The sequence below is a fragment of the Salvelinus alpinus genome, unplaced genomic scaffold (assembly GCF_045679555.1).
Source record: "Salvelinus alpinus unplaced genomic scaffold, SLU_Salpinus.1 scaffold_42, whole genome shotgun sequence".
Lineage (NCBI taxonomy): Eukaryota > Metazoa > Chordata > Actinopteri > Salmoniformes > Salmonidae > Salvelinus > Salvelinus alpinus.
The window spans coordinates 602,501-630,103 of NW_027255983.1; the positions used below are offsets into that span (position 1 = coordinate 602,501).

The 27,603-nt window shown below is 44.6% G+C and overlaps 2 protein-coding genes across 3 annotated transcripts in view; one reads left to right on the forward strand and one right to left on the reverse strand.

The window, feature by feature from the left end:
- Positions 1-9,236, reverse strand: part of cib2 (calcium and integrin binding family member 2) — a 59,780-nt gene extending 50,544 nt beyond the window's left edge. The window contains exons 1-2 of the mRNA XM_071388559.1: positions 8,808-9,236; positions 8,085-8,119 (exon numbers count right to left, since the gene is read on the reverse strand). Coding sequence (XP_071244660.1) covers positions 8,085-8,119; positions 8,808-8,858 — 86 coding nt within the window. The 5' untranslated portion in view covers positions 8,859-9,236. The remainder of the gene's footprint in view (positions 1-8,084; positions 8,120-8,807) is intronic.
- A 3,560-nt stretch (positions 9,237-12,796) lies between these two features.
- idh3a (isocitrate dehydrogenase (NAD(+)) 3 catalytic subunit alpha) lies at positions 12,797-27,248 on the forward strand. Of its 2 annotated transcripts, none has more exons than XM_071388565.1 (11): positions 12,797-12,919; positions 13,282-13,335; positions 13,492-13,575; positions 13,737-13,851; positions 17,598-17,785; positions 22,078-22,211; positions 24,608-24,710; positions 25,393-25,457; positions 25,709-25,793; positions 26,106-26,258; positions 26,614-27,248. In XM_071388565.1, exons 1-11 carry the CDS (start codon positions 12,893-12,895, stop codon positions 26,695-26,697), a joined length of 1,092 nt encoding a protein of 363 aa, XP_071244666.1. In that variant the 5' UTR covers positions 12,797-12,892; the 3' UTR covers positions 26,698-27,248. The 2 variants fall into 2 exon arrangements, with proteins under 2 accessions (XP_071244666.1, XP_071244667.1); XM_071388566.1 differs by having other exon boundaries at positions 12,801-12,919; positions 13,282-13,317.
- The last annotated feature ends 355 nt before the right edge of the window (positions 27,249-27,603 follow it).

Consider the following 27,603-nt stretch of genomic DNA (forward strand, 5'->3'; position numbering starts at 1 on the left):
AGATGTATCAGTCTGATTAACAAGGAGAGACTACGGAGTATTATAGACAGGCGTATCAGTCTGATTAACAAGGAGAGAGTACAGAGTATTATAGACAGATGTATCAGTCTGATTAACAAGGAGAGACTACGGAGTATTATAGACAGGCGTATCAGTCTGATTAACAAGGAGAGAGTACAGAGTATTATAGACAGATGTATCAGTCTGATTAACAAGGAGAGAGGACAGAGTATTATAGACAGACGTATCAGTCTGATTAACAAGGAGACAGTAGGGAGTATTATAGACAGACGTATCAGTCTGATTAACAAGGAGAGAGGACAGAGTATTATAGACAGACGTATCAGTCTGATTAACAAGGAGAGACTATGGAGTATTATAGACAGACGTATCAGTCTGATTAACAAGGAGAGAGGACAGAGTATTATAGACAGGTGTATCAGTCTGATTAACAAGGAGAGACTACGGAGTATTATACAGGTGTATCAGTCTGATTAACAAGGAGAGACTACTGAGTATTATAGACAGACGTATCAGTCTGATTAACAAGGAGAGAGGACAGAGTATTATAGACAGATGTATCAGTCTGATTAACAAGGAGAGAGGACAGAGTATTATAGACAGGTGTGTCAATCTGATTAACAAGGAGAGACTACGGAGTATTATAGACAGGTGTATCAGTCTGATTAACAAGGAGAGAGGACAGAGTATTATAGACAGATGCATCAGTCTGATTAACAAGGAGAGAGGACAGAGTATTATAGACAGACGTATCAGTCTGATTAACAAGGAGAGACTACAGAGTATTATAGACAGATGTATCAGTCTGATTAACAAGGAGAGAGGACAGAGTATTATAGACAGACGTATCAGTCTGATTAACAAGGAGAGACTACTGAGTATTATAGACAGACGTATCAGTCTGATTAACAAGGAGAGAGGACAGAGTATTATAGACAGATGTATCAGTCTGATTAACAAGGAGAGAGGACAGAGTATTATAGACAGGTGTATCAGTCTGATTAACAAGGAGAGACTACGGAGTATTATAGACAGATGTATCAGTCTGATTAACAAGGAGAGACTACGGAGTATTATAGACAGGTGTATCAGTCTGATTAACAAGGAGAGACTACGGAGTATTATAGACAGACGTATCAATCTGATTAACAAGGAGAGAGGACAGAGTATTATAGACAGACGTATCAGTCTGATTAACAAGGAGAGACTACGGAGTATTATAGACAGATGTATCAGTCTGATTAACAAGGAGAGAGGACAGAGTATTATAGACAGGTGTATCAGTCTGATTAACAAGGAGAGACTACGGAGTATTATAGACAGGTGTATCAGTCTGATTAACAAGGAGAGAGGACAGAGTATCATAGACAGGTGTATCAGTCTGATTAACAAGGAGAGAGGACAGAGTATTATAGACAGATGTATCAGTCTGATTAACAAGGAGAGAGGACAGAGTATTATAGACAGGTGTATCAGTCTGATTAACAAGGAGAGAGGACAGAGTATTATAGACAGGTGTATCAGTCTGATTAACAAGGAGAGAGGACAGAGTATTATAGACAGATGTATCAGTCTGATTAACAAGCAGAGACTACAGAGTATTATAGCAAATTAGTCTGCAACTATCAGCAAACAGCCTGCACTACACTACACAGTGGTCATCTACAACGCATCAAAAGACAATAAGTGTGTGTTAATAGGAATCTACATCCAATACGTCATTTTAATGTTGCCGATGCAGCTTTGCAACTTCAGAGGATTATTGAAGTGGCTCTGACCTACAGTATATTTCAAGAAAACAAATGGCCATTGGTTTAAAAAAAAACACACACAAAAACAAGCTCCTACAGGTTTTTAATTGTAAGCGGGGAGCGATTTCCTACCATAAGTCATTCTGGAAGGGCACTAGCAAACCCTTCAGGAATTTCATTGCTTTAGAATACTGAGGCCAGCAAAAAGAGAGAACAACGGATTAGGGAGGGAGGGAGAACGGGAGGAAGGGAGGGAGGGAGGGCGGGAGACAAAGAGGGAGAGAGGGAGGGAGGGAGACAGAGAGAGAGAGGGAGACAGGGAGGGAGGGAGAGATAGAGAGAGAGAGAGAGAGAGAGAGAGGGAGAAAGGGAGGGAGAGAGAGAGAGGGATGAACTGTCTTTGGAGACACTCCAAGTCACAGGCAAGGCAGTGTGGACTGGAGACTAGGAGTTAGCTGATAGCACACAGGCAAGGCAGTGTGGACTAGAGACTAGGAGTTAGCTGAACGCACACAGGCAAGGCAGTGTGGACTAGAGACTAGGAGTTAGCTGAACACACACAGGCAGGGCAGTGTGGACTAGAGACTAGGAGTTAGCTGATAGCACACAGGCAAGGCAGTGTGGACTAGAGACTAGGAGTTAGCTGATAGCACACAGGCAAGGCAGTGTGGACTAGAGACTAGGAGTTAGCCGATAGCACACAGGCAAGGCAGTGTGGACTAGAGACTAGGAGTTAGCTGAAAACACACAGGCAAGGCAGTGTGGACTAGAGACTAGGAGTTAGCTGATAGCACACAGGCAAGACAGTGTGGACTGGAGACTAGAAGTTAGCGGATAGCACACAGGCAAGGCAGTGTGGACTGGAGACTAGGAGTTAGCTGATAGCACACAGGCAAGGCAGTGTGGACTGGAGACTAGAAGTTAGCGGATAGCACACAGGCAAGGCAGTGTGGACTGGAGACTAGGAGTTAGCTGATAGCACACAGGCAAGGCAGTGGACTAGAGACTAGGAGTTAGCTGATAGCACACAGGCAAGGCAGTGGACTAGAGACTAGGAGTTAGCTGATAGCACACAGGCAAGGCAGTGGACTAGAGACTAGGAGTTAGCTGAAAGCACACAGGCAAGGCAGTGGACTAGAGACTAGGAGTTAGCTGAAAGCACACAGGCAAGGCAGTGGACTAGAGACTAGGAGTTAGCTGATAGCACACAGGCAAGGCAGTGTGGACTAGAGACTAGGAGTTAGCTGAAAACACACAGGCAGGGCAGTGTGGACTGGAGACTAGGAGTTAGCTGATAGCACACAGGCAAGGCAGTGTGGACTAGAGACTAGGAGTTAGCTGAAAACACACAGGCAGGGCAGTGTGGACTGGAGACTAGGAGTTAGCTGATAGCACACAGGCAAGACAGTGTGGACTAGAGACTAGGAGTTAGCTGAAAACACACAGGCAAGGCAGTGTGGACTGGAGACTAGGAGTTAGCTGATAGCACACAGGCAAGGCAGTGTGGACTGGAGACTAGGAGTTAGCTGATAGCACACAGGCAAGGCAGTGTGGACTAGAGACTAGGAGTTAGCTGTAAACACACAGGCAGGGCAGTGTGGACTAGAGACTAGGAGTTAGCTGAAAGCACACAGGCAAGGCAGTGGACTAGAGACTAGGAGTTAGCTGAAAACACACAGGCAAGGCAGTGTGGACTGGAGACTAGGAGTTAGCTGATAGCACACAGGCAAGGCAGTGTGGACTAGAGACTAGGAGTTAGCTGAAAACACACAGGCAAGGCAGTGTGGGCTGGAGACTAGGAGTTAGCTGAAAGCACACAGGCAAGGCAGTGGACTAGAGACTAGGAGTTAGCTGATAGCACACAGGCAAGGCAGTGGACTAGAGACTAGGAGTTAGCTGAAAACACACAGGCAAGGCAGTGTGGACTGGACACTAGGAGTTAGCTGAAAACACACAGGCAAGGCAGTGTGGACTGGAGACTAGGAGTTAGCTGAAAACACACAGGCAAGGCAGTGTGGACTAGAGACTAGGAGTTAGCTGATAGCACACAGGCAAGGCAGTGTGGGCTGGAGACTAGGAGTTAGCTGAAAACACACAGGCAAGGCAGTGTGGACTAGAGACTAGGAGTTAGCTGAAAACACACAGGCAAGGCAGTGTGGACTAGAGACTAGGAGTTAGCTGAAAACACACAGGCAGGGCAGTGTGGACTAGAGACTAGGAGTTAGCCGATAGCACACAGGCAAGGCAGTGGACTAGAGACTAGGAGTTAGCCGATAGCACACAGGCAAGGCAGTGGACTAGAGACTAGGAGTTAGCCGATAGCACACAGGCAAGGCAGTGGACTAGAGACTAGGAGTTAGCCGATAGCAGACAGGCAAGGCAGTGGACTAGAGACTAGGAGTTAGCCGATAGCACACAGGCAAGGCAGTGAACTAGAGACTAGGAGTTAGCCGATAGCACACAGGCAAGGCAGTGGACTAGAGACTAGGAGTTAGCCGATAGCACACAGGCAAGGCAGTGGACTAGAGACTAGGAGTTAGCCGATAGCACACAGGCAAGGCAGTGGACTAGAGACTAGGAGTTAGCTGATAGCACACAGGCAAGGCAGTGTGGACTAGAGACTAGGAGTTAGCTGTAAACACACAGGCAAGGCAGTGTGGACTAGAGACTAGGAGTTAGCTGAAAGCACACAGGCAAGGCAGTGTGGACTAGAGACTAGGAGTTAGCTGAAAGCACACAGGCAAGGCAGTGGACTAGAGACTAGGAGTTAGCTGATAGCACACAGGCAAGGCAGTGTGGACTAGAGACTAGGAGTTAGCTGAAAGCACACAGGCAAGGCAGTGGACTGGAGACTAGGAGTTAGCTGAAAACACACAGGCAAGGCAGTGTGGACTGTAGACTAGGAGTTAGCTGATAGCACACAGGCAAGGCAGTGTGGACTAGAGACTAGGAGTTAGCTGAAAGGACACAGGCAGGGCAGTGGACTAGAGACTAGGAGTTAGCTGAAAGCACACAGGCAAGGCAGTGTGGACTAGAGACTAGGAGTTAGCTGAAAGCACACAGGCAAGGCAGTGGACTGGAGACTAGGAGTTAGCTGAAAACACACAGGCAAGGCAGTGTGGACTGTAGACTAGGAGTTAGCTGATAGCACACAGGCAAGGCAGTGTGGACTAGAGACTAGGAGTTAGCTGAAAGCACACAGACAAGGCAGTGTGGACTAGAGACTAGGAGTTAGCTGAAAACACACAGGCAAGGCAGTGGACTAGAGACTACATTTACAGTTACATTTAAGTCATTTAGCAGACGCTCTTATCCAGAGCGACTTACAAATTGGTGCATTCACCTTATGATATCCAGTGGAACAACCACTTTACAATAGTGCATCTAACTCTTTTAAGGGGGGGGGGGGGGGGTTAGAAGGATTACTTTATCCTATCTAGGAGTTAGCTGATAGCACACAGGCAAGGCAGTGTGGACTAGTGACTAGGAGTTAGCTGATAGCACACAGGCAAGGCAGTGTGGACTAGAGACTAGGAGTTAGCTGAAAACACACATGTAGGTGGCAGAGAAAAGAAGAATGGGTAGTGCCAGCTGAAATTAGTAACTACAAAAAATATGATATACACTGCATTTGGAAAGTAGTCAGACCCCTTGATTTTTTCAACAACCAAAAAAATACTTTACAGCCTCATTCTAAAATAGATTAAATAAATAAAACATCCTTGGTGCATCAAAGCTGGGACCCGAGAGACTGAAAAACAGCTTCTATCTCAAGGCCATCAGACTGTTCAACAGCCATCACCAGCCCATTAGAGGCTGCTGCCCCATATACATAGACTTGAAATCACTGGCCAATTTAATAATGGAACACTAGTCACTTTAATAATGTTTAGCTATTTTGCATTACTCATCTCATATGTATATACTGTATTCTATTCTACTGTATTTTAGTCTATGCCGCTCCGACATTGCTCGTCCAAATACTTACAGTTGAAGTCGGAAGTTTACATACACCTTAGCCAAATACATTTAAACTCAGTTTCACAATTCCTGACATTTAATCCTCATAAAAATTCTCTGTTGTAGGTCAGTTAGGATCACCACTTTATTTTAAGAATGTGAAATGTCAGAATAATAGTAGAGAATGATTTATTTCAGCTTTTATTTCTTTCATCACATTCCCAGTGGGTCAGAAGATTACATACACTCAATTAGTATTTGATAGCATTGCCTTTAAAATGTTTTACTTGGGTCAAACGTTTCGGGTAGCCTTCCACAACTTTCCCACAATAAGTTGGGTGAATTTTGGCCCATTCCTCCAGACAGAGCTGGTGTAACTGAGTCAGGTTTGTAGGCCTCCTTGCTCGCACACGCTTTTTCAGTTCTGTCCACTAATTTTCTATAGGATTGAGGTCAGGGCTTTGTGATGGCCACTCCAATACCTTGACTTTGTTGTCCTTAAGCCATTTTGCGACTGCGTGGTCCCATGGTGTTTATACTTGCGTACTACTGTTTGTACAGATGAACGTGGTACCTTCAGGCATTTGGAAATTGCTCCCAAGGATGAACCTGACTTGTGGAGGTCTACAATGTTTTTTCTGAGGTCTTGGCTGATTTCTTTTGATTTTCCCATGATGTCAAACAAAAAGGCACTGAATTTGAAGGTAGGCCTTGAAATACATCCACAGGTACACCTCTAATTGACTCAAATTATGTCAATTAGCCTATCAGAAGCTTCTAAAGCCATGACATACTTTTCTGGAATTTTCCAAGCTGTTTAAAGACACAGTCAACTTAGTGTATGTAAACTTCTGACCCACTGGAATTGTGATACAGTGAATTATAAGTGAAATAATCTGTCTGTAAACAATTGTTGGAAAAATGACTTGTGTCATGCACAAAGTAGATGTCCTAACCAACTTGCCAAAACTATAGTTTGTTAACAAGAAATGTGTGGAGTGGTTGAAAAAGCGAGTTTTAATGACTCCAACCTAAGTGTATGTAAACTTCCGACTTCAACTGTAAATTGTTTAACATAAACTGCACTAGCTAGGTAGATTAACTCAGCTCATCATCAACGGTATCGAATACATCAATAACATGGTTGGCAAATAGGCAACTAGCTGTCTATATTGATGCGGTTACAATTACTAAACATTTGGATAAACAAATAATTTATGAAAACATGATGTGATGTATGACAGGTTTGTGTTTCAGCAAAGTTGAGGATGTCACTTGTAACTTGCATCGGCAACAGAAATTGCGTCCAAATTGCCTCGTGTGACACAGGTTTCAGAACATGGCATAAGCCAAGGAAAAATGTGTAGAATTTCAGGAAATTTGCATTAAAACTTGCACATTTTCTCTCAGCCCCATGACAAAATGTGTAGAATTGTGGGAAATTTGCATTAAAACGTGCACATTTTCTCTCAGCCCCATGGCAAAATGTGTAGAATTTCAGGAAATTAGGTTTAAAACTAACAACATTCTCTCAGCCCCATGGCAAAATGTGTAGAATTTCAGGAAATTTGCATTAAAACTTGCACATTTTCTCTCAGCCCCATGGCAAAATGTGTAGAATTGCAGGAAATTAGGTTTAAAACTAACAACATTCTCTCAGCCCCATGACAAAATGTGTAGAGTTGCAGATCAACAACAGTCACCCACGAAGCATCGTTACCCATCGCTCCACAAAAGCCACGGCCCTTGCAGAGCAAGGGGAACCACTACTTCAAGGTCTCAAAGCGAGTGACGTCACCGATTGAAACGCTAGTAGCGCGCACCACCGCTAACTAGCTAGCCATTTCACATCGGTTACATTTGGTTAAACTAATGAAGGTTGCAGCTGCTGGCTGGGCTTGGTTTCCAAAGGAAAGAAGTGCGTTAACCCATTTTTAGTTTGTGAATTCTAAATACTGGACTGGTTACACAGAGACTGCTGAGGGGAGGACGGCTCATAATAATGGCCGGGAACGGAGCAAACGGAACGGCATCAATCACCCGGAAACCATGGAAACCATGTGTTTGATGTATTTGATACCATTCCACTAATTCCGCTCCAGTCATTACCACAAGCCCGTTCTCCCAAATGAAGGTGCCACCAACCTCCTGTGCTGTGTGACAATAATCCCTACAAGCACAAGACAATACGTATGTTCAACGTCTTGTGCTCACTGGGTTAAGTAGCCATTGCAGACTCAGTCCATGGTCATCCTGTGTTTCATTAATAAAGGGAAGTGCAATTAACAGCCTCAGATCCATTGTGTTAAAATATGGACGGTAAAGCACATGTACTGTATAAATTACACTTACTGTAGGATTTCTTTGCGTGTGAAGAATGTGCAGTCCTGGAAAGAGACAAAGGAACGTTAAAATCCCGTTTGAATGAACAGACTCGACTGGCAGAACAAAAAGAGAGCAGGTTTAAAAGATGGGCGGTGTGGCAACCGCCCTCATTTGATGCCAACCATTGGGCACTAAACCCTGGGAGAGTTTAGATGAGGTTTACTACAAATCAAATCACACACAGGTTTACGTGGCGCTATTATGAAACGAGCGCATTTATTCCTTTGTTTGGTGGTACCCAAACCTGTACACCACAGCGATAATTTAAATGACGTGCTAAATGACACCCTATTTCCTATACAGCGCACTACTTTTGATAAGGGTTCTGGTAATAGGGAATAGAGTGCCGTTTGGGACAGTGAAGAGCCAATAGTCCACCTACCTGGGATTTATCTCAACCACCCAACAATAAACAACTATAGCGCACGGGAAATTCTCACAGTATGTATAAGAAAGATACATTTGCCTGAATATAAACTTATTTTCATTATGGTAATTTGCAATTCATCATGCCAGATTAATTTCCTAAGGGTTTCGACTAAAAATATGGGCTAATAAACATAAATTGGCCTATCTAAGCTACTTAATCCACAATAAATATTGTTGAATGTTACATGTATTTGATATGACAATATGGAAATTAAGTAGCCTAAACCGAGATAAATAAATAAATATTTGAACACATTTTACCTGATATGCCTCGAACTGTTCATCAGTAAATATCGTTTGCTTATTACCCATCCTGGTTGAGTATTTTCCCCATCACACAGATACATTACATTGGACGTTCGTGACGTGCTTATTTCCGTTTCAATCATTTAAGACGACATCATCGCATTATCTTGTGGAAGATTTGATTCATAAAAACCCAACGTGGATTTAACGAACAAAAACGCGTTGATTAGAAATGCAAATTCGCAAAGAGAAAGTAGGCCTAAACCTCTTTTCTGAACAGGTGATTTTGTAAAGAGGTGTGACGAAAAAGACAAATATATTCCTTTCCCTGCATCCTTGGAGCGGCAGCGTGGCGAGGGTAGGCAGGGTACCACTGACTCTGCCCTTGTTGAATGTTGTCTCATCACTGGACTGTTCCAGGATGTTGCACCCGATACCGTAGCCTACCGTTGCAGACCAAGACAAGCCAGCAGGCGGCGTCATTTAGGCAGCCAAGTGGGTCAGATCTGTCCAGCTATGTGATGGGTTCCTATGGAAACGTATATGGTGCGACACTACGCTGCTTTTAAAAACACCATTAGAAGCTATATACAGTAAATCTAACGGAAGCTACTGTATAGAGATCTAACGGAAGCTACTGTGTAGAGATCTAACGAAATCTACTGTATATAGATCTAACAGATGTCACTATAGTTTTGAATATAAAACTATTAAGAAATATTAATAATATCCTTAGAGGAATCTGTAGTTTTAAAATGTAATTGCAGTTTAAATGACTCACAGAGAAGATTACACAATACTAGTAAGGACAAATGTCGAAGACTGCCTAGACTGGTAAATGCTAATAAAATAGGCAAGCCCTTTGTACCAATGTATTCAGGATACTTACATGTGAAACATTAACATAACAGAGAGACTGGATAGAAAATGTGTGAACTGTGAATTAACTTCACCTTGCAGGCTATCAGTCTGTCTTTCTCTCTTCTCTCTGCAGATTTACAGAACAGGAAATTAGCCACTATTTTATAGGAATAGGTATCTTCATACCTGTAACCTATCACAGCACACAACCAATTAATTCTAACAGACCAATAAGCTCACAGTTCCAAATCACATGATTGCTGTAGTTCACTCATGGAGGCACATGCCCCTGTTACATGTGATAATTATATGGCCCCTATAGTCTATAGTTGTAGGCTACTTTACATGTGGTAATTATATGGCCCCTAAAGTAGTAGGCTACTTTACATGTAATAATTATATGGCCCCTACAGTAGTAGGTTACTTTACATGTGATAATGATATGGCCCCTACAGTAGTAGGTTACTTTACATGTGATAATGATATGGCCCCTGGACTGTGATCACACAGTCGCCCAGAACAGCTGGTACTCTCATGCATGGTTCAGTGTTGCTTGCCTCGAAGCGAGCATAGAAGGCATTTAGCTCATCTGGTAGGTTCATATCACCTCAATGCCATTGGATGAATCCCGGAAAATATTGCAGTCTGTGCTGGCGAAAAAGTCCTGTAGCTTAGCATCAATAAGCGCCTCCTTTTTGAGTTTTTTTGCTTGTAAACAGGAATCAGGAGGATAGAGTTATGGTCAGACTTGCCAAATGGAGGGCTAGGGAGAGCTTTGAATGTGTCTCTGTGTGTGGAGTAAAGGTGGTCTAGAGTTGTGTCTACTCTGGTTGCACAGGTGACATGCTGCTAGAAATTAGGTCAAAATAATCATTTCAGTTCCACTGCATTAAAATCACCGGCCTCGAGGAGCGTCACCTCTTGATGAGCAATTTCATGTTTTCTTATGGCCCTATGCAGCTCGCCGAGTGAGGTCTTGGTACCAGCATCGGTTTGTGGTGGTAAATAGACGGCTACCAAAAATATAGATAAAAATCGTGTAGTCCTATAATAATAGGTTATATCTACAAAGGTCTGAATCTGTAGTCATTTACATTTACATTTACATTTAAGTCATTTAGCAGACGCTCTTATCCAGAGCGACTTACAAATTGGTGCATTCACCTTATGATATCCAGTGGAACAACCACTTTACAATAGTGCATCTAACTCTTTTAAGGGGGGGGGGGGGGGTTAGAAGGATTACTTTATCCTAGTCCTATAGGTTAGATCCATAAAGGTCTGAATCTGTAGTCCTATAATAATAGGTTATACCCATAAAGGTCTGCATCTGTAGTCCTATAATAATAGGTTAGATCCATAAAGGTCTGAATCTGTAGTCCTATAATAATAGGTTAGATCCATAAAGGTCTGAATCTGTAGTCCTATAATAATAGGTTATATCCATAAAGGTCTGAATCTGTAGTCCTATAATAATAGGTTATATCCATAAAGGTCTGAATCTGTAGTCCTATAGGTTAGATCCATAAAGGTCTGAATCTGTAGTCCTTTAATAAAAGGTTATATTCATAAAGGTCTGAATCTGTAGTCCTTTAGTAATAGGTTATACCCATAAAGGTCTGAATCTGTAGTCCTATAAGTTAGACCCATAAAGGTCTGAATCTGTAGTCCTATAGTAATAGGTTATACCCATAAAGGTCTGAATCTGTAGTCCTTTAGGTTATATCCATGGTCTGAATTTGTTTCTCTCCAAATGAAGCTAGCGTGGTGAATAAAGAGAAGGGAAGCCTGCCATCTGGTGGTGGAGATATGTACTGTAGAAAGGATTGGATGGAGGATGTATTAGGGGTGTCAAACTCATTCAATGGAGGACCTAATGCAGGGGTATTCCACTGTTACCCTTCTACAGGGTTTCCCAAACCCGGTCCTGGGCCCCCCCGGGTCCACGTTTTGGTTGTTGCTTCAGCACTACACAGCTGATTCAAATAACCAAGCTTTGATTGTGTAGTCAATGCTAGGGGGGGGGGGGGGGGGGGGGAACAAAACATGCATCCAGGTGGGGGACCCCAGGACTGAGTTTGGGGGAAACCCTGCACTATGAGCCTGCTGGTATTCTGTTCTACCTGATAATTAGTTGTACCCACCTGGTGTCTAAGGTCTAAATCAGTCCCTGATTAGGGTAAAAAAAAAACGCAGTGTATCTGGCTTCAAGGTCCAGAGTTGAGTTTAAGGGGCCTAGTGTCTGCTGGTTTTTACTTGTTCCTTTCAATTAAGACCTAGACAACCAGGTGAGGGGAGTTCTTTACTAATTGGGGTCCTTAATTCATCAATCAAATACAAGGGAGGAGCTAAAACCCGCAGACGCTCGGCCCTCTGGGAATGAGTTTGACACTCAACTATGAAGTACATAGTTGAAGTACATAGTTGAAGTACATAGTTGAGTTGTACAACAAAGTAGCAGTGGTGGAACCAATTGTCATACTTGAGTAAAACTAAAAATACCTTCATAGAAAAAAGTCACCCAGTAAAAGACTATTTGAGTAAAAGTCTAAAAGTATTTGGTTTTAAATATACTTAAGTATTACAAGTAAAAGTAATGGCTAAAATATACTTATGTATCAAAAGTAAAAGTATAAATTATTTCAGATTCCTTATATTAAGCAAACCAGGGAATAGCCAAGGGCACACTCCAACACTCCGACATAATTTACAAACGAAGCATTTGTGTTTCGTGAGTCATCCAGATCAGAGGCTAGTAGGGATGACCAGGGAGGTTATCTTGATAAGTGCGTGAATTGGACCATTTTCCTGTCCTGCTAAGCATTCAAAATGTAACTAGTACTTTTGGGTGTCAGGGAAAATGTATTGAGTAAAAATTACTTTATTTTCTTAAGGAATTTAGTGAAGTAAAAGTAGGCAAAATATAAATAGTAAAGTACAGATCCAAAACTAGTACTTTAAAGTATTTTTACTTAAATACTTTACACCACTGCAAAGTAGGCATATTATGTCGATCAAAAACAGTACTCTTCAACATGTATTATTTTATTGAAATGCTTTCATCACGGATTTGTTTCACGATGTCGTATTAAGATAAACAGACATTAGATACATTGCTTATGGTGTAAAAAAAAAATCCGATCTGGAAACGTAAGTAGTCGCTCTGACAACGTCATCTTTTTCCAACCCGGAAGTCCCGTTAACGGCAGAGCGGTGCAAGACCACATTAACACAGGAGTATGGCTAGCAACGTGTGGAGGTCAATGGTAAGAAAATGCCGTTTGTCAGCGTAAAGATAATCGAATGTAACTTGGCCATGTATTGGATTTATGTTTGTCTAATGTAAGTTCGTGCTCGAATGACTTTGTTGGTTGTATAATGATGTTTCCATGGGTTTTCTGTGAGGCCTTTACTGTGCGTGTGTCCTTGTCCTGCTACTATCGTAGCGAGCTATGCTATTAACCAACCACTTTTTATCTGCCTAATTCTTGACAAGTGACATTTCGTGTTTGTCAATATGTTTTCTGATTCAATCACACTAGACTAGAGATACAGTGTGTGGATGTTGTTGTGATACAATGTATCTGCGCTGTAGTAATTTAACCTTCCGTTTATCCTCCTCCTTCAGCTCTCTCACGTCGTGGGGGCGGCAAAGAGACCGACGGTATGTTTCAGAAGGGGGGTAAGTCATGGACTGACAAATAGACAAGTCTACACCTGTCTTTTTATGAACTTCTCCCTCATTGGTTGAAATGATGCAATTCATGATCCAGTGTTTAGTGCTAATATGTAATCCCTCTAAAACAGATTTAAAAAGGGGTTTGTTTTGTCTTTACAGCTGCAAACGGTTACATTAATTCCTGGGGATGGAATCGGTCCAGAAATATCTGTGGCTGTCATGAAGATCTTCGAGTCTGCTAAGGTAAGCTGGAAAAGCTCTCTCTCTCTCTCTCTCTCACACACACACACACAGCACATTGTAGGGTTAACAGCAGAACATGCCATTTGCATGGAAAGTTTGACAAAACATTGAAACCGAGTCCTTTCTGTACCATTCTGTGTCCTCTCTCTACCACCCGTTAGGTTCCCATCCAGTGGGAGGAGAGGAATGTGACGGCTATCCAGGGCCCAGGAGGTAGATGGATGATCCCTCCAGACTGTAAGGAGTCTATGGACAGGACCCTGATCGGGTTAAAAGGTAGGTAGCAGCCACAGAGATCCATGGTACTAGATCTATGGTACTAGATACAAGCATGGTCATGATGGACATAGTGTACGGAAGTCAGCTGGAATAAAGAACGTCATGCAGGCGGCATCATAGGGGATAGTGTATAGGGGATAGTGTATAGGGGATAGTGTATAGGGGATAGTGTATTCGGGTTAGTGTATAGGGGTTAGTGTGTAGGCTTTATAGGGGTTAGTATATAGGGGTTAGTATATAGGGGTTAGTGTGTAGGCTTTATAGGGAATAGTGTGTAGGGGATAGTGTGTAGGCTTTATAGGGGTTAGTGTGTAGGCTTTATAGGGGATAGTGTGTAGGCTTTATAGGGGATAGTGTGTAGGCTTTATAGGGGATAGTAGCCTATGGGTTCATAGGGGATAGTAGGGATTGAATGGGACACGGCCTTGATGAGAGATGTAGTGTTAACATGATTGGTGGGTAAACGATGCAGAAAGCCCGTCTAGAGGTCAGGTGGCCGGTGTGAAAGCCCGTCTAGAGGTCAGGTGGCCGGTGTGAAAGCCCGTCTAGATGTCAGGTGGCCGGTGTGAAAGCCCGTCTAGAGGTCAGGTGGCCGGTGTGTAATACATCCCCGTATTCAGTAGATGCAACCAGAAAACCTTTTGCAATGGAAAATTGGAAAAAGTATTTTATTCTAAGTACAGGTAGTCCCTCCCTGTTTGTCTGTTTACTTTTGGTTCCTAATGAACAGTAACCTGGTGTTAAAGGCCCAGTACAGTTAAATTAGACTTTTCTGTGTTTTTATATATTTCCACACGGAGGTTGGAACAATACTGTGATGTTTTGAACATGAGGATAATGTCCTTTTAGTGTAAGAGCTGTTTTAAAAGACTGTCTGGTGACCTCACCTGAAATGTTGTGGTGGGATGGAGGTTAGCCTGTCTGGTGACCTCACCTGAAATGTTGTGGTGGGATGGAGGTTAGCCTGTCTGGTGACCTCACCTGAAATGTTGTGATGGGATGGAGGTTAGTCTGTCTGGTGAGGTCACCTGTAATGTTGTGGTGGGATGGAGGTTAGTCTGTCTGGTGACCTCACCTGAAATGTTGTGGTGGGATGGAGTTTAGTCTGTCTGGTGACCTCACCTGAAATGTTGTGGTGGGATGGAGTTTAGTCTGTCTGGTGAGGTCACCTGTAATGTTGTGGTGGGATGGAGTTTAGTCTGTCTGGTGACCTCACCTGAAATGTTGTGGTGGGATGGAGGTTAGCCTGTCTGGTGACGTCACCTGAAATGTTGTGGTGGGATGGAGGTTAGTCTGTCTGGTGACCTCACCTGAAATGTTGTGGTGGGATGGAGGTTAGTCTGCGTGGTGACCTCACCTGAAATGTTGTGGTGGGATGGAGTTTAGTCTCCGTGGTGACCTCACCTGTAATGTTGTGGTGGGATGGAGTTTAGTCTCCCTGGTGACGTCACCTGAAATGTTGTGGTGGGATGGAGTTTAGTCTACCTGGTGACCTCACCTGAAATGTTGTGGTGGGATGGAGGTTAGTCTGCCTGGTGACCTCACCTGAAATGTTGTGGTGGGATGGAGTTTAGTCTGTCTGGTGACCTCACCTGAAATGTTGTGGTGGGATGGAGTTTAGTCTACCTGGTGACCTCACCTGAAATGTTGTGGTGGGATGGAGGTTAGTCTGCGTGGTGACCTCACCTGAAATGTTGTGGTGGGATGGAGTTTAGTCTGTCTGGTGACCTCACCTGACATGTTGTGGTGGGATGGAGTTTAGTCTGTCTGGTGACCTCACCTGACATGTTGTGGTGGGATGGAGTTTAGTCTGTCTGGTGACCTCACCTGACATGTTGTGGTGGGATGGAGTTTAGTCTGTCTGGTGACGTCACCTGAAATGTTGTGGTGGGATGGAGTTTAGTCTGTCTGGTGATCTCACCTGAAATGTTGTGGTGGGATGGAGGTTAGTCTGTCTGGTGACCTCACCTGACATGTTGTGGTGGGATGGAGGTTAGTCTGTCTGGTGACCTCACCTGACATGTTGTGGTGGGATGGAGTTTAGTCTGTCTGGTGACGTCACCTGAAATGTTGTGGTGGGATGGAGTTTAGTCTGTCTGGTGACCTCACCTGAAATGTTGTGGTGGGATGGAGGTTAGTCTGTCTGGTGACCTCACCTGACATGTTGTGGTTGGATGGAGGTTAGTCTGTCTGGTGACCTCACCTGAAATGTTGTGGTGGGATGGAGGTTAGTCTGTCTGGTGACCTCACCTGACATGTTGTGGTGGGATGGAGGTTAGTCTGTCTGGTGACCTCACCTGACATGTTGTGGTGGGATGGAGGTTAGTCTGTCTGGTGACCTCACCTGACATGTTGTGGTGGGATGGAGTTTAGTCTGTCTGGTGACGTCACCTGAAATGTTGTGGTGGGATGGAGTTTAGTCTGTCTGGTGACCTCACCTGAAATGTTGTGGTGGGATGGAGGTTAGTCTGTCTGGTGACCTCACCTGACATGTTGTGGTTGGATGGAGGTTAGTCTGTCTGGTGACCTCACCTGAAATGTTGTGGTGGGATGGAGGTTAGTCTGTCTGGTGACCTCACCTGACATGTTGTGGTGGGATGGAGGTTAGTCTGTCTGGTGACCTCACCTGAAATGTTGTGGTGGGATGGAGGTTAGTCTGTCTGGTGACCTCACCTGACATGTTGTGGTGGGATGGAGTTTAGTCTGTCTGGTGACGTCACCTGAAATGTTGTGGTGGGATGGAGTTTAGTCTGTCTGGTGACCTCACCTGAAATGTTGTGGTGGGATGGAGGTTAGTCTGTCTGGTGACCTCACCTGACATGTTGTGGTGGGATGGAGGTTAGTCTGTCTGGTGACCTCACCTGAAATGTTGTGGTGGGATGGAGGTTAGTCTGTCTGGTGACCTCACCTGACATGTTGTGGTGGGATGGAGGTTAGTCTGTCTGGTGACCTCACCTGAAATGTTGTGGTGGGATGGAGGTTAGTCTGTCTGGTGACCTCACCTGAAATGTTGTGGTGGGATGGAGTTTAGTCTGTCTGGTGACCTCACCTGACATGTTGTGGTGGGATGGAGGTTAGTCTGCCTGGTGACCTCACCTGACATGTTGTGGTGGGATGGAGGTTAGTCTGTCTGGTGACGTCACCTGAAATGTTGTGGTGGGATGGAGTTTAGTCTGTCTGGTGACCTCACCTGTAATGTTGTGGTGGGATGGAGGTTAGTCTGTCTGGTGACGTCACCTGAAATGTTGTGGTGGGATGGAGTTTAGTCTGTCTGGTGACCTCACCTGTAATGTTGTGGTGGGATGGAGGTTAGTCTGTCTGGTGACCTCACCTGAAATGTTGTGGTGGGATGGAGGTTAGTCTGTCTGGTGACCTCACCTGAAATGTTGTGGTGGGATGGAGTTTAGTCTGTCTGGTGACCTCACCTGACATGTTGTGGTGGGATGGAGGTTAGTCTGCCTGGTGACCTCACCTGACATGTTGTGGTGGGATGGAGGTTAGTCTGTCTGGTGACGTCACCTGAAATGTTGTGGTGGGATGGAGTTTAGTCTGTCTGGTGACCTCACCTGTAATGTTGTGGTGGGATGGAGGTTAGTCTGTCTGGTGACGTCACCTGAAATGTTGTGGTGGGATGGAGTTTAGTCTGTCTGGTGACCTCACCTGTAATGTTGTGGTGGGATGGAGGTTAGTCTGTCTGGTGACGTCACCTGAAATGTTGTGGTGGGACACACCTCTGTGTGTAGGCCCCCTGAAGACCCCCATCGCAGCCGGCCACCCCTCCATGAACCTGCTACTCAGGAAGACCTTTGACCTGTACGCCAACGTGCGTCCCTGCGTGTCCATCGATGGCTACAAGACCCCCTACACCGACGTGGACCTGGTCACCATCAGAGAGAACACTGAGGGAGAGTACAGCGGAATCGAGCACATAGTAAGTAGCTATGGTTACCAAGGTGACGTTCAGTAGGAGAGAAATGTGAGAAAGTTTTGAGTGAAACCCATTTTTTTCAATTGTGTGGATTTCGAAGTGAATCTGTCAATCTGTAAAATGTCTACAGCTAACACTGACTACAGAGGGATAGACCACGTAGCAGTAGCTACCTCGTATGTTAAAATGTCTACAGCTAACACTGACTACAGAGGGATAGACCACGTAGCAGTAGCTACCTCGTATGTTAAAATGTCTACAGCTAACACTGACTACAGAGGGATAGACCATGTAGCAGTAGCTACCTCGTATGTTAAAATGTCTACAGCTAACACTGACTACAGAGGGATAGACCACACAGCAGTAGCTACCTCGTATGTTAAAATGTCTACAGCTAACACTGACTACAGAGGGATAGACCACGTAGCAGTAGCTACCTCGTATGTTAAAATGTCTACAGCTAACACTGACTACAGAGGGATAGACCACACAGCAGTAACTACCTCGTATGTTAAAATGTCTACAGCTAACACTGACTACAGAGGGATAGATCACACAGCAGTAGCTACCTCGTATGTTAAAATGTCTACAGCTAACACTGACTACAGAGGGATAGACCACGTAGCAGTAGCTACCTCGTATGTTAAAATGTCTCCAGCTAACACTGACTACAGAGGGATAGACCACGTAGCTACCTCGTATGTTAAAATGTCTACAGCTAACACTGACTACAGAGGGATAGACCACCTAGCAGTAGCTACCTCGTATGTTAAAATGCCTACAGCTAACACTGACTACAGAGGGATAGACCACGTAGCAGTAGCTACCTCGTATGTTAAAATGTCTACAGCTAACACTGACTACAGAGGGATAGACCACGTAGCTACCTCGTATGTTAAAATGTCTACAGCTAACACTGACTACAGAGGGATAGACCACGTAGCTACCTCGTATGTTAAAATGTCTACAGCTAACACTGACTACAGAGGGATAGACCACACAGCAGTAGCTACCTCGTATGTTAAAATGTCTACAGCTAACACTGACTACAGAGGGATAGACCATGTAGCAGTAGCTACCTCGTATGTTAAAATGTCTACAGCTAACACTGACTACAGAGGGATAGACCACGTAGCAGTAGCTACCTCGTATGTTAAAATGTCTACAGCTAACACTGACTACAGAGGGATAGACCATGTAGCAGTAGCTACCTCGTATGTTTGTTCAGGAGAATCATTTAATTGTCTGATCCCTCCTACTGACCAGAGGGGTACGCTACAAAGCAGGATCAATGAGTTAGCCAGCTAACTTTGAGAAACAACCAGAAAGAACTATGGATTGTTTTGGGGGTTGAAGAAAGCTGAACTTCGATATGTTTTTGGTTAAAGAAGGCTAAACGTCTGTGTTTTTGGTTGTTGAATCATTTAGTCCATGTCCATTTCAAACTTATCTTTCTGGAAAAAATAATAATAGGCAAGTTAGTTAGCGAACTCCTTGATCCTGCTTTGTAGTCAACCCCTCTGGAGGGAATAGTCTTATAACATTAACATGCAGGGATGTGTTCATTCGGTATGAAATGGTACGAAACGCTAGAGAACGTTTTGAAATGGAGGTGAAACAAAACAAGAGGTCCTACCTGAACATGTCCAAGAAGAATGTTCAGGTGATTATTTTTTAATGGCTACGTTGTGCCCTGCTGAACATGACCCAGTGTTTCAACACTGGAGTGGGGTCTTCATTAGGGCATCTGGTGTAGATTTCAGAGCAAATGTCAGCACTGAAATGGTTGCAAATGGTTTGTTGGTTTGACAGTGACTGAAAAGTCACGTTAACTGTGATGTGACTACTCTGGTCCGTCGTTTTCAGCTCTCGATAAGCAGCTGTTTCAAGGCTGAGAGCTGAGCAGTCCGTATTTTCACTGTGGTGTTGTGTGGAATCGGTGTCCTCGGTTTTTGAAACTGTTTTATCTGGGTTGGACAGGGCACATCACACACAGGTGATTGGTTATTCTCCAGGTGTTCCTTAGGTAAGCCAGAGGAACAGCAGCTTCACTAACCAGACCACCACCTCAGTCTCTAACCCTGGCGTGCCCTAATGTACACTCCCGTTCAAAAGTTTGGGGTCACTTAGAAATGTCTTTGTTTTTGAAAGAAAAGCACATTTATTTTGTCAATTTTTAAAATAACATCAAATTGATCAGAAATGCAGTGTAGACATTGTTAATGTTGTAAATGACTATTGTAGCTGGAAAAGGCTGATTTAGTATGGAATATCTACATAGGCGTACAGAGGCCCATTATCAGCAACCATCACTCCTGTGTTCCAATGGCACGTTGTGTTAGCTAATCCAAGTTTATCATTTAAAAAGGCTAATTGATCATTAGAACTCTTTTGCAATTATGTTAGCACAGCTGAAAACTGTTGTTCTGATTTAAAGAAGCAATTAAACTGGCCTTCTTTAGACTAGTTGAGTATCTGGAGCATCAGCATTTGTGGGTTTGATTACAGGCTCAAAATGGCCAGAAACAAAACTTTCTTCTGAAACTCGTCAGTCTATTCTTGTTCTGAGAAATGAAGGCTTTTCCATGTGAGAAATTGCCAAGAAACGGAAGATCTCGTACAACGCTGTGTACTACTCCCTTCACAGAACAGCACAGACTGGCTCTAACCAGAATAGAAATAGAAAGAGGAGTGGGAGGCCCCGGTGCACAACTGAGCAAGAGGCCAAGTACATTAGAGTGTCTAGTTTGAGAAACAGACACCTCACAAGTCCTCAACTGGCAGCTTCATTAAATAGTACCCACAAAACACCAGTCTCAATGTCAACAGTGAAGAGGCGACTCCGGGATGCTGGCCTTCTAAGCAGAGTTGCAAAGAAAAAGCCATATCTCAGACTGGCCAATAAAAAGAAAAGATTTAAGATGGGCAAAAGAACACAGACACTGGACAGAGGAAGATTGGAACAAAGTGTTATGAACAGACAAATCTATGTTTGAGGTGTTCGGATCACAAAGCAGAACATGAAAAGATTCTGGAGGAGTGCTTGACGCCACCTGTGAAGCATGGTGCAGGCAATGTGATGGTCTGGGGGTGGTTTGGTGGTGTAAAGTGGGAGATTTGTAAAGGGTAAAGGGGATCTTGAAGAAGGAAGGCTATCACTCCATTTTGCCCTGTGGACGGTGCTTAATTGGAGCCAGTTTCCTCCTACAACAGGACAATGACCCAAAGCACAGCTCCAAACTATGTAATAACTATTTAGGGAAGAAGCAGTCAGCTGGTATTCTGTCTATAATGGAGTGGCCAGCACAGTCACCGGATCTCAACCCTATTGGGCTGTTGTGGGAGCAGCTTGACCGTAGGGTACGTAAGAAGTGCCCATCAAGCCAATCCAACTTGTGGGAGGTGCTTCAGGAAGCATAAAATCAGATTGACAACTACAATGCCAAAGGTCTGCAAGGCTGTGTTTGCTGCAAGTGGAGGATTCTTTGATGAAAGCAAAGTTTGAAGGACACAATTATTTCAATTCAAAATCATTATTTATAACCATGTCAACTTCTTGACTATATTTCCTATTCATTTTGTAACTCATTTCATGTCTGTTTTCATGGAAAACAAGGACATTTCTAAGTGACCCCAAACTTTTGAACGGTAGTGTATATATCAACTTCTCTCTCCAGTTCTCCTTCATTGTTCACTTAGTTTTTCAACTAAAGGTATTGTATGTTATTCCTACATATCTGCTATCTTAATTTGATCACTCTGGCGCATATAATTTTAAGCTGTTACTGCTAACTTGTAGTGTATTCAATGTTTAAAAAGGCTTCTAAAGTTTGTAATTTCCAATTTCAGACTTGATTTGCCCAAATGAAAAATGTATCTAAACTTAGAAAATGTTCCATTTTAATAATAATCCACATAATAATTTCCTATTGCTGCAGGATTACTTTCCTGCTGTTATACTGGTCAAATTAAGATGGCACATCTGGAATTTCTTGATGTCACTTCCTTTACAGTGAAATCCTATTGTATGTAGTTGTCACCTCCGGCTGAGAGTACTTTTTGTTCCTCCACTCACGGTGATGTTATGAATACCTTTCAAACGTCTTCTCTTCCAGTTTCATTGTTCCAGTTAAATCGTTTTTAAAGTAGCTCAGTTGTCTTTCCCAGTTGTTACTGTCCCTCGACACATTTTAGGACCTAAAGTAGGACATAAGTGAATAGATGTTGTATCCTGTATGGGGTTAATTAAGTCCTGTTTTGATTTAGACTCAGGTGATCGTCCTCTTCTCTTGTAGATTGTTGACGGCGTAGTTCAGAGCATCAAACTCATCACCGAAGACGCCAGTCGACGTATCGCTGAGTACGCCTTTGAGTATGCAAGAAATAACCAAAGAAGCAGCGTCACAGCCGTTCACAAAGCCAACATCATGTAAGTCTACAGCTCCAGAATCAAACAGGCTGTGGAATATTACAAATTGTAAAAAAATATATATATATTGTGCAGTTGCGGATCATTTAAAAAATGAGACGCAGAGCAGTTAGAACACAGCGGAGCAGTTAGAACACAGCGGGGAGCAGTTAGAACACAGCGGAGCAGTTAGAACACAGCGGGGAGCAGTTAGAACACAGCGGAGCAGTTAGAACACAGCGGAGCAGTTAGAACACAGCGGAGCAGTTAGAACACAGCGGAGCAGTTAGAACACAGCGGAGCAGTTAGAACACAGCGGAGCAGTTAGAACACAGCGGAGCAGTTAGAACACAGCGGAGCAGTTAGAACACAGCGGGGAGCAGTTAGAACACAGCGGGGAGCAGTTAGAACACAGCGGGGAGCAGTTAGAACACAGCGGAGCAGTTAGAACACAGCGGAGCAGTTAGAACACAGCGGGGAGCAGTTAGAACACAGCGGGGAGCAGTTAGAACACAGCGGGGAGCAGTTAGAACACAGCGGGGAGCAGTTAGAACACAGCGGGGAGCAGTTAGAACACAGCGGGGAGCAGTTAGAACACAGCGGGGAGCAGTTAGAACACAGCGGGGAGCAGTTAGAACACAGCGGGGAGCAGTTAGAACACAGCGGGGAGCAGTTAGAACACAGCGGGGAGCAGTTAGAACACAGCGGGGAGCAGTTAGAACACAGCGGGGAGCAGTTAGAACACAGCGGGGAGCAGTTAGAACACAGCGGGGAGCAGTTAGAACACAGCGGGGAGCAGTTAGAACACAGCGGGGAGCAGTTAGAACACAGCGGGGAGCAGTTAGAACACAGCGGGGAGCAGTTAGAACACAGCGGGGAGCAGTTAGAACACAGCGGGGAGCAGTTAGAACACAGCGGAGCAGTTAGAACACAGCGGGGAGCAGTTAGAACACAGCGGGGAGCAGTTAGAACACAGCGGGGAGCAGTTAGAACACAGCGGGGAGCAGTTAGAACACAGCGGGGAGCAGTTAGAACACAGCGGAGCAGTTAGAACACAGCGGGGAGCAGTTAGAACACAGCGGGGAGCAGTTAGAACACAGCGGGGAGCAGTTAGAACACAGCGGGGAGCAGTTAGAACACAGCGGAGCAGTTAGAACACAGCGGAGCAGTTAGAACACAGCGGAGCAGTTAGAACACAGCGGGGAGCAGTTAGAACACAGCGGGGAGCAGTTAGAACACAGCGGGGAGCAGTTAGAACACAGCGGGGAGCAGTTAGAACACAGCGGAGCAGTTAGAACACAGCGGAGCAGTTAGAACACAGCGGAGCAGTTAGAACACAGCGGAGCAGTTAGAACACAGCGGGGAGCAGTTAGAACACAGCGGGGAGCAGTTAGAACACAGCGGGGAGCAGTTAGAACACAGCGGGGCAGTTAGAACACAGCGGGGCAGTTAGAACACAGCGGGGAGCAGTTAGAACACAGCGGGGAGCAGTTAGAACACAGCGGGGAGCAGTTAGAACACAGCGGGGAGCAGTTAGAACACAGCGGGGAGCAGTTAGAACACAGCGGGGAGCAGTTAGAACACAGCGGGGAGCAGTTAGAACACAGCGGGGAGCAGTTAGAACACAGCGGGGAGCAGTTAGAACACAGCGGGGAGCAGTTAGAACACAGCGGGGAGCAGTTAGAACACAGCGGGGAGCAGTTAGAACACAGCGGGGAGCAGTTAGAACACAGCGGGGAGCAGTTAGAACACAGCGGGGAGCAGTTAGAACACAGCGGGGAGCAGTTAGAACACAGCGGGGAGCAGTTAGAACACAGCGGGGAGCAGTTAGAACACAGCGGGGAGCAGTTAGAACACAGCGGGGAGCAGTTAGAACACAGCGGGGAGCAGTTAGAACACAGCGGGGAGCAGTTAGAACACAGCGGGGAGCAGTTAGAACACAGCGGGGAGCAGTTAGAACACAGCGGGGAGCAGTTAGAACACAGCGGGGAGCAGTTAGAACACAGCGGGGAGCAGTTAGAACACAGCGGGGAGCCGTTAGAACACAGCGGGGAGCCGTTAGAACACAGCGGGGAGCCGTTAGAACACAGCGGGGAGCCGTTAGAACACAGCGGGGAGCCGTTAGAACACAGCGGGGAGCCGTTAGAACACAGCGGAGAGCCGTTAGAACACAGCGGGGAGCCGTTAGAACACAGCGGGGAGCCGTTAGAACACAGCGGGGAGCCGTTAGAACACAGCGGGGAGCCGTTAGAACACAGCGGGGAGCCGTTAGAACACAGCAGAAAATATCGACTAAATGTATGATCACCATGGGTCAATTACAAGTCAAAACAGAATGATGAGATATTAATGTCACATCAATGGCACCAATATTCAGGCGTTAAACTAACGTGCCTGGTGTGTTTTGACGTGACCAGGAGGATGTCGGACGGGCTGTTCCTGAGGAAATGCAGAGAGGTGGCTGAAAACTTCAAGGACATCAAGTTTACTGAGATGTACCTGGACACGGTGTGTCTCAACGTACGTACACTCCTTTACACTATTCTTCCTACGTGACGCTGTTTTGATGCACATCACGTTCTCTGTCTAAAGCCTAATTTACCGCTTCAATCGAAAGACCGCTCCCGTCGGTGTGTTTCCGCGCACCTCCCCTTTGAAAGGTGACCTTGCGGATGCAGAGATTTGACCGTGCCGACGGGAGTGGCTGTTCGATATTGCATCATTCCGTTGGCGCAGACCTAGCAGATGACCCGGAAGCAGAAGGTAGAAATTAGGCTTAATCAGGTTCTCTTGTTGGAGATGGAAACGGGGCTTAATCGGGTTCTCTTGTTGGAGCGGTAGATGGAAACGGGGCTTAATGAGTTTCTCATGTTGGAGATGGAAACGGGGCTTGATCAGGTTCTCTTGTTGGAGCGGTAGATGGAAACGGGGCTTAATCAGGTTCTCATGTTGGTGATGGAAACGGGGCTTAATCAGGTTCTCTTGTTGGAGATGGAAACGGGGCTTGATCAGGTTCTCATGTTGGAGCGGTAGATGGAAACGGGGCTTAATCAGGTTGTCATGGTGGAGCTGTAGATGGAAACGGGGCTTAATCAGGTTCTCATGTTGGAGCTGTAGATGGAAACGGGGCTTAATCAGGTTCTCATGTTGGAGCGGTAGATGGAAACGGGGCTTAATCAGGTTGTCATGGTGAATGTTTCAGATGGTGCAGGATCCCACCCAGTTTGACGTCCTGGTGATGCCCAACCTGTATGGGGACATTCTCAGGTCAGTTACTATTTATTTGCATGTATCTATATTAATTCATCGCTATTGAATGCAATTTGTTTAAGCTACTAACCTCTCTAAATCCCGCCCCCCTTTCCCAAAGAAGTTAATTCAAACATTAATAGCTTAGCAGAGTTTGGTCTTATTGGGCCTAATACTGTCATTTGTGTTGCGCTAATGTGACTAGATGATTCTGCTAACTAAAGGCTGTGGCTACAACTACAGAAGGGTGTGTGTGTCATGTATTGCAGTGATCTGTGTGCTGGACTTATTGGCGGTCTGGGAGTCACTCCTAGTGGAAACATTGGTGCCAATGGAGTCGCCATTTTTGAATCGGTTTGTCTCGCTCTTTACTTGGCTGTTCTTATCATCTGAATATGTTTAGCTACTCTGTCTCAACTGTTTGATAAAACGCAAGGCTTCTCGTCCTGTAAACAGTCTATTGTGTAATAACTAAACACATGTTTGTTTTTGTTGAAGACTTCCCTCTCTTTCAACAAAACAATTTTAATACGAGACGTCATATATTTTAAATAAGTTGTCCATTTCTAATGGATGTATGGAAGCTCGTTCCAGTGTTGAACAACCATTTAATGTCTGAACAACGTAGACGTATTAACATTGTCCCTCTACCCCTGTGGTATCCAGGTCCACGGGACGGCCCCCGACATAGCCGGTCTGGACATGGCCAACCCTACAGCTCTGCTGCTCAGTGCTGTGATGATGCTGCGTCACATGGGCATGCACGACTACGGCAAGAAGATCGAGACCGCCTGCTTCGACACCATCAGAGACAAGAAGGTGGCTAGTTGGGTTTTTAATTACCTCCAATAGTGACTATTGTGGCTCTTGCATATCGGTGCCGGAATACATTTAGAAAGGGGAGGGGCAGAAGTAGTACTTCCTTGTTCTTGGAGGACCGCTCCGAGAGTCTGCTCTCTTCGATCCGATGCCAGATTATATGGTGGATGTTTGGCTAGTTGGTTTATAATATGTTGGCTCCCCTGGAAACCACACCTCCTTCCGGGTGCCAATGCTCTTTATGTATTTTTCTGTAGATTGAACATGACCAGATTTTTGTTCAGTTGGTCATTGTATGCAAAATCTGCTTTGGCTTTTCAATGAATTCATTGGTCTGTTTTCTATCCTCTCCCAGGTGCTGACCGGGGACCTTGGTGGGAAGTCGAAGTGCTCCGAGTTTACAGAGGAGATCTGCCGTAGAGTGCGAGACATGGACTGAAAACGACGACTGTTGATTTCTGAAGACTTCATAATAATTCAACCGCTGCTTTGAACTTATTCCTAAAGACTCTGGGGGGCGTTCCAGGTTGTCAGTACTGCAGTTACGATGCAGCTGCATATCTTAGTACTATATTATATTTATGTAGGTTCCTGAGAATGCACAATTCTCCAGGTTTTCTAGAAATTCGATAATTTGTGCAGTGCGACTGCAATAAATCACGACCTGGAACGCGCCCTATATGGATGGGTATTCACTCTTAAGGTGTATTTAAGCACAATTGTACTCACATGATCATTTCATGGGGCAAACTTCCCCAAAGTTATACTTGCCTCTATACTACGTGGCACTCCACCTGTGTTGTCCGGCAGTGGTTCTGATCATTGCTAGGTTTTTTTTAACGGTAAATGTAATTCTAACAGCTTCAATGTACTCTTATTTATTGTTACCGGTCGGTTTCCTGTGCATGAATGGATTGTGTTGTACCAGTGTCTCATGTCATTCTGCTCTTTTCTGTTTCGAGATCCATACATAAAAACTTGATTACATGACTTAAAGCCTGATGTCTCATTCTTCCTGTTAACAGGTTACAGTGTATTGTTATTGCAAAGCAAGTTGGATTAATGTTCACCGGGATTTGATTACTTATCTAAATCAGCCATTTGTGTTTATGACGTCACTTTGACCTACATAATATCGTTAAACATTTGTCAGTTGATTCAGTCTGCATCCTCATTGTGACAGTATTACTTTCAATCTGGCAACCCAGATGAGAGGATGCTTCCGGTTGTCACTCGTTGCCACAGACAAAAATTGGCTATATAAAAAATGAACAAAAAGTAGCTGTTTGGTCGTTTAATTTAGGGTTAAACATAAGATTTGTAGTGTGGGTTAGGTTTAAAATCT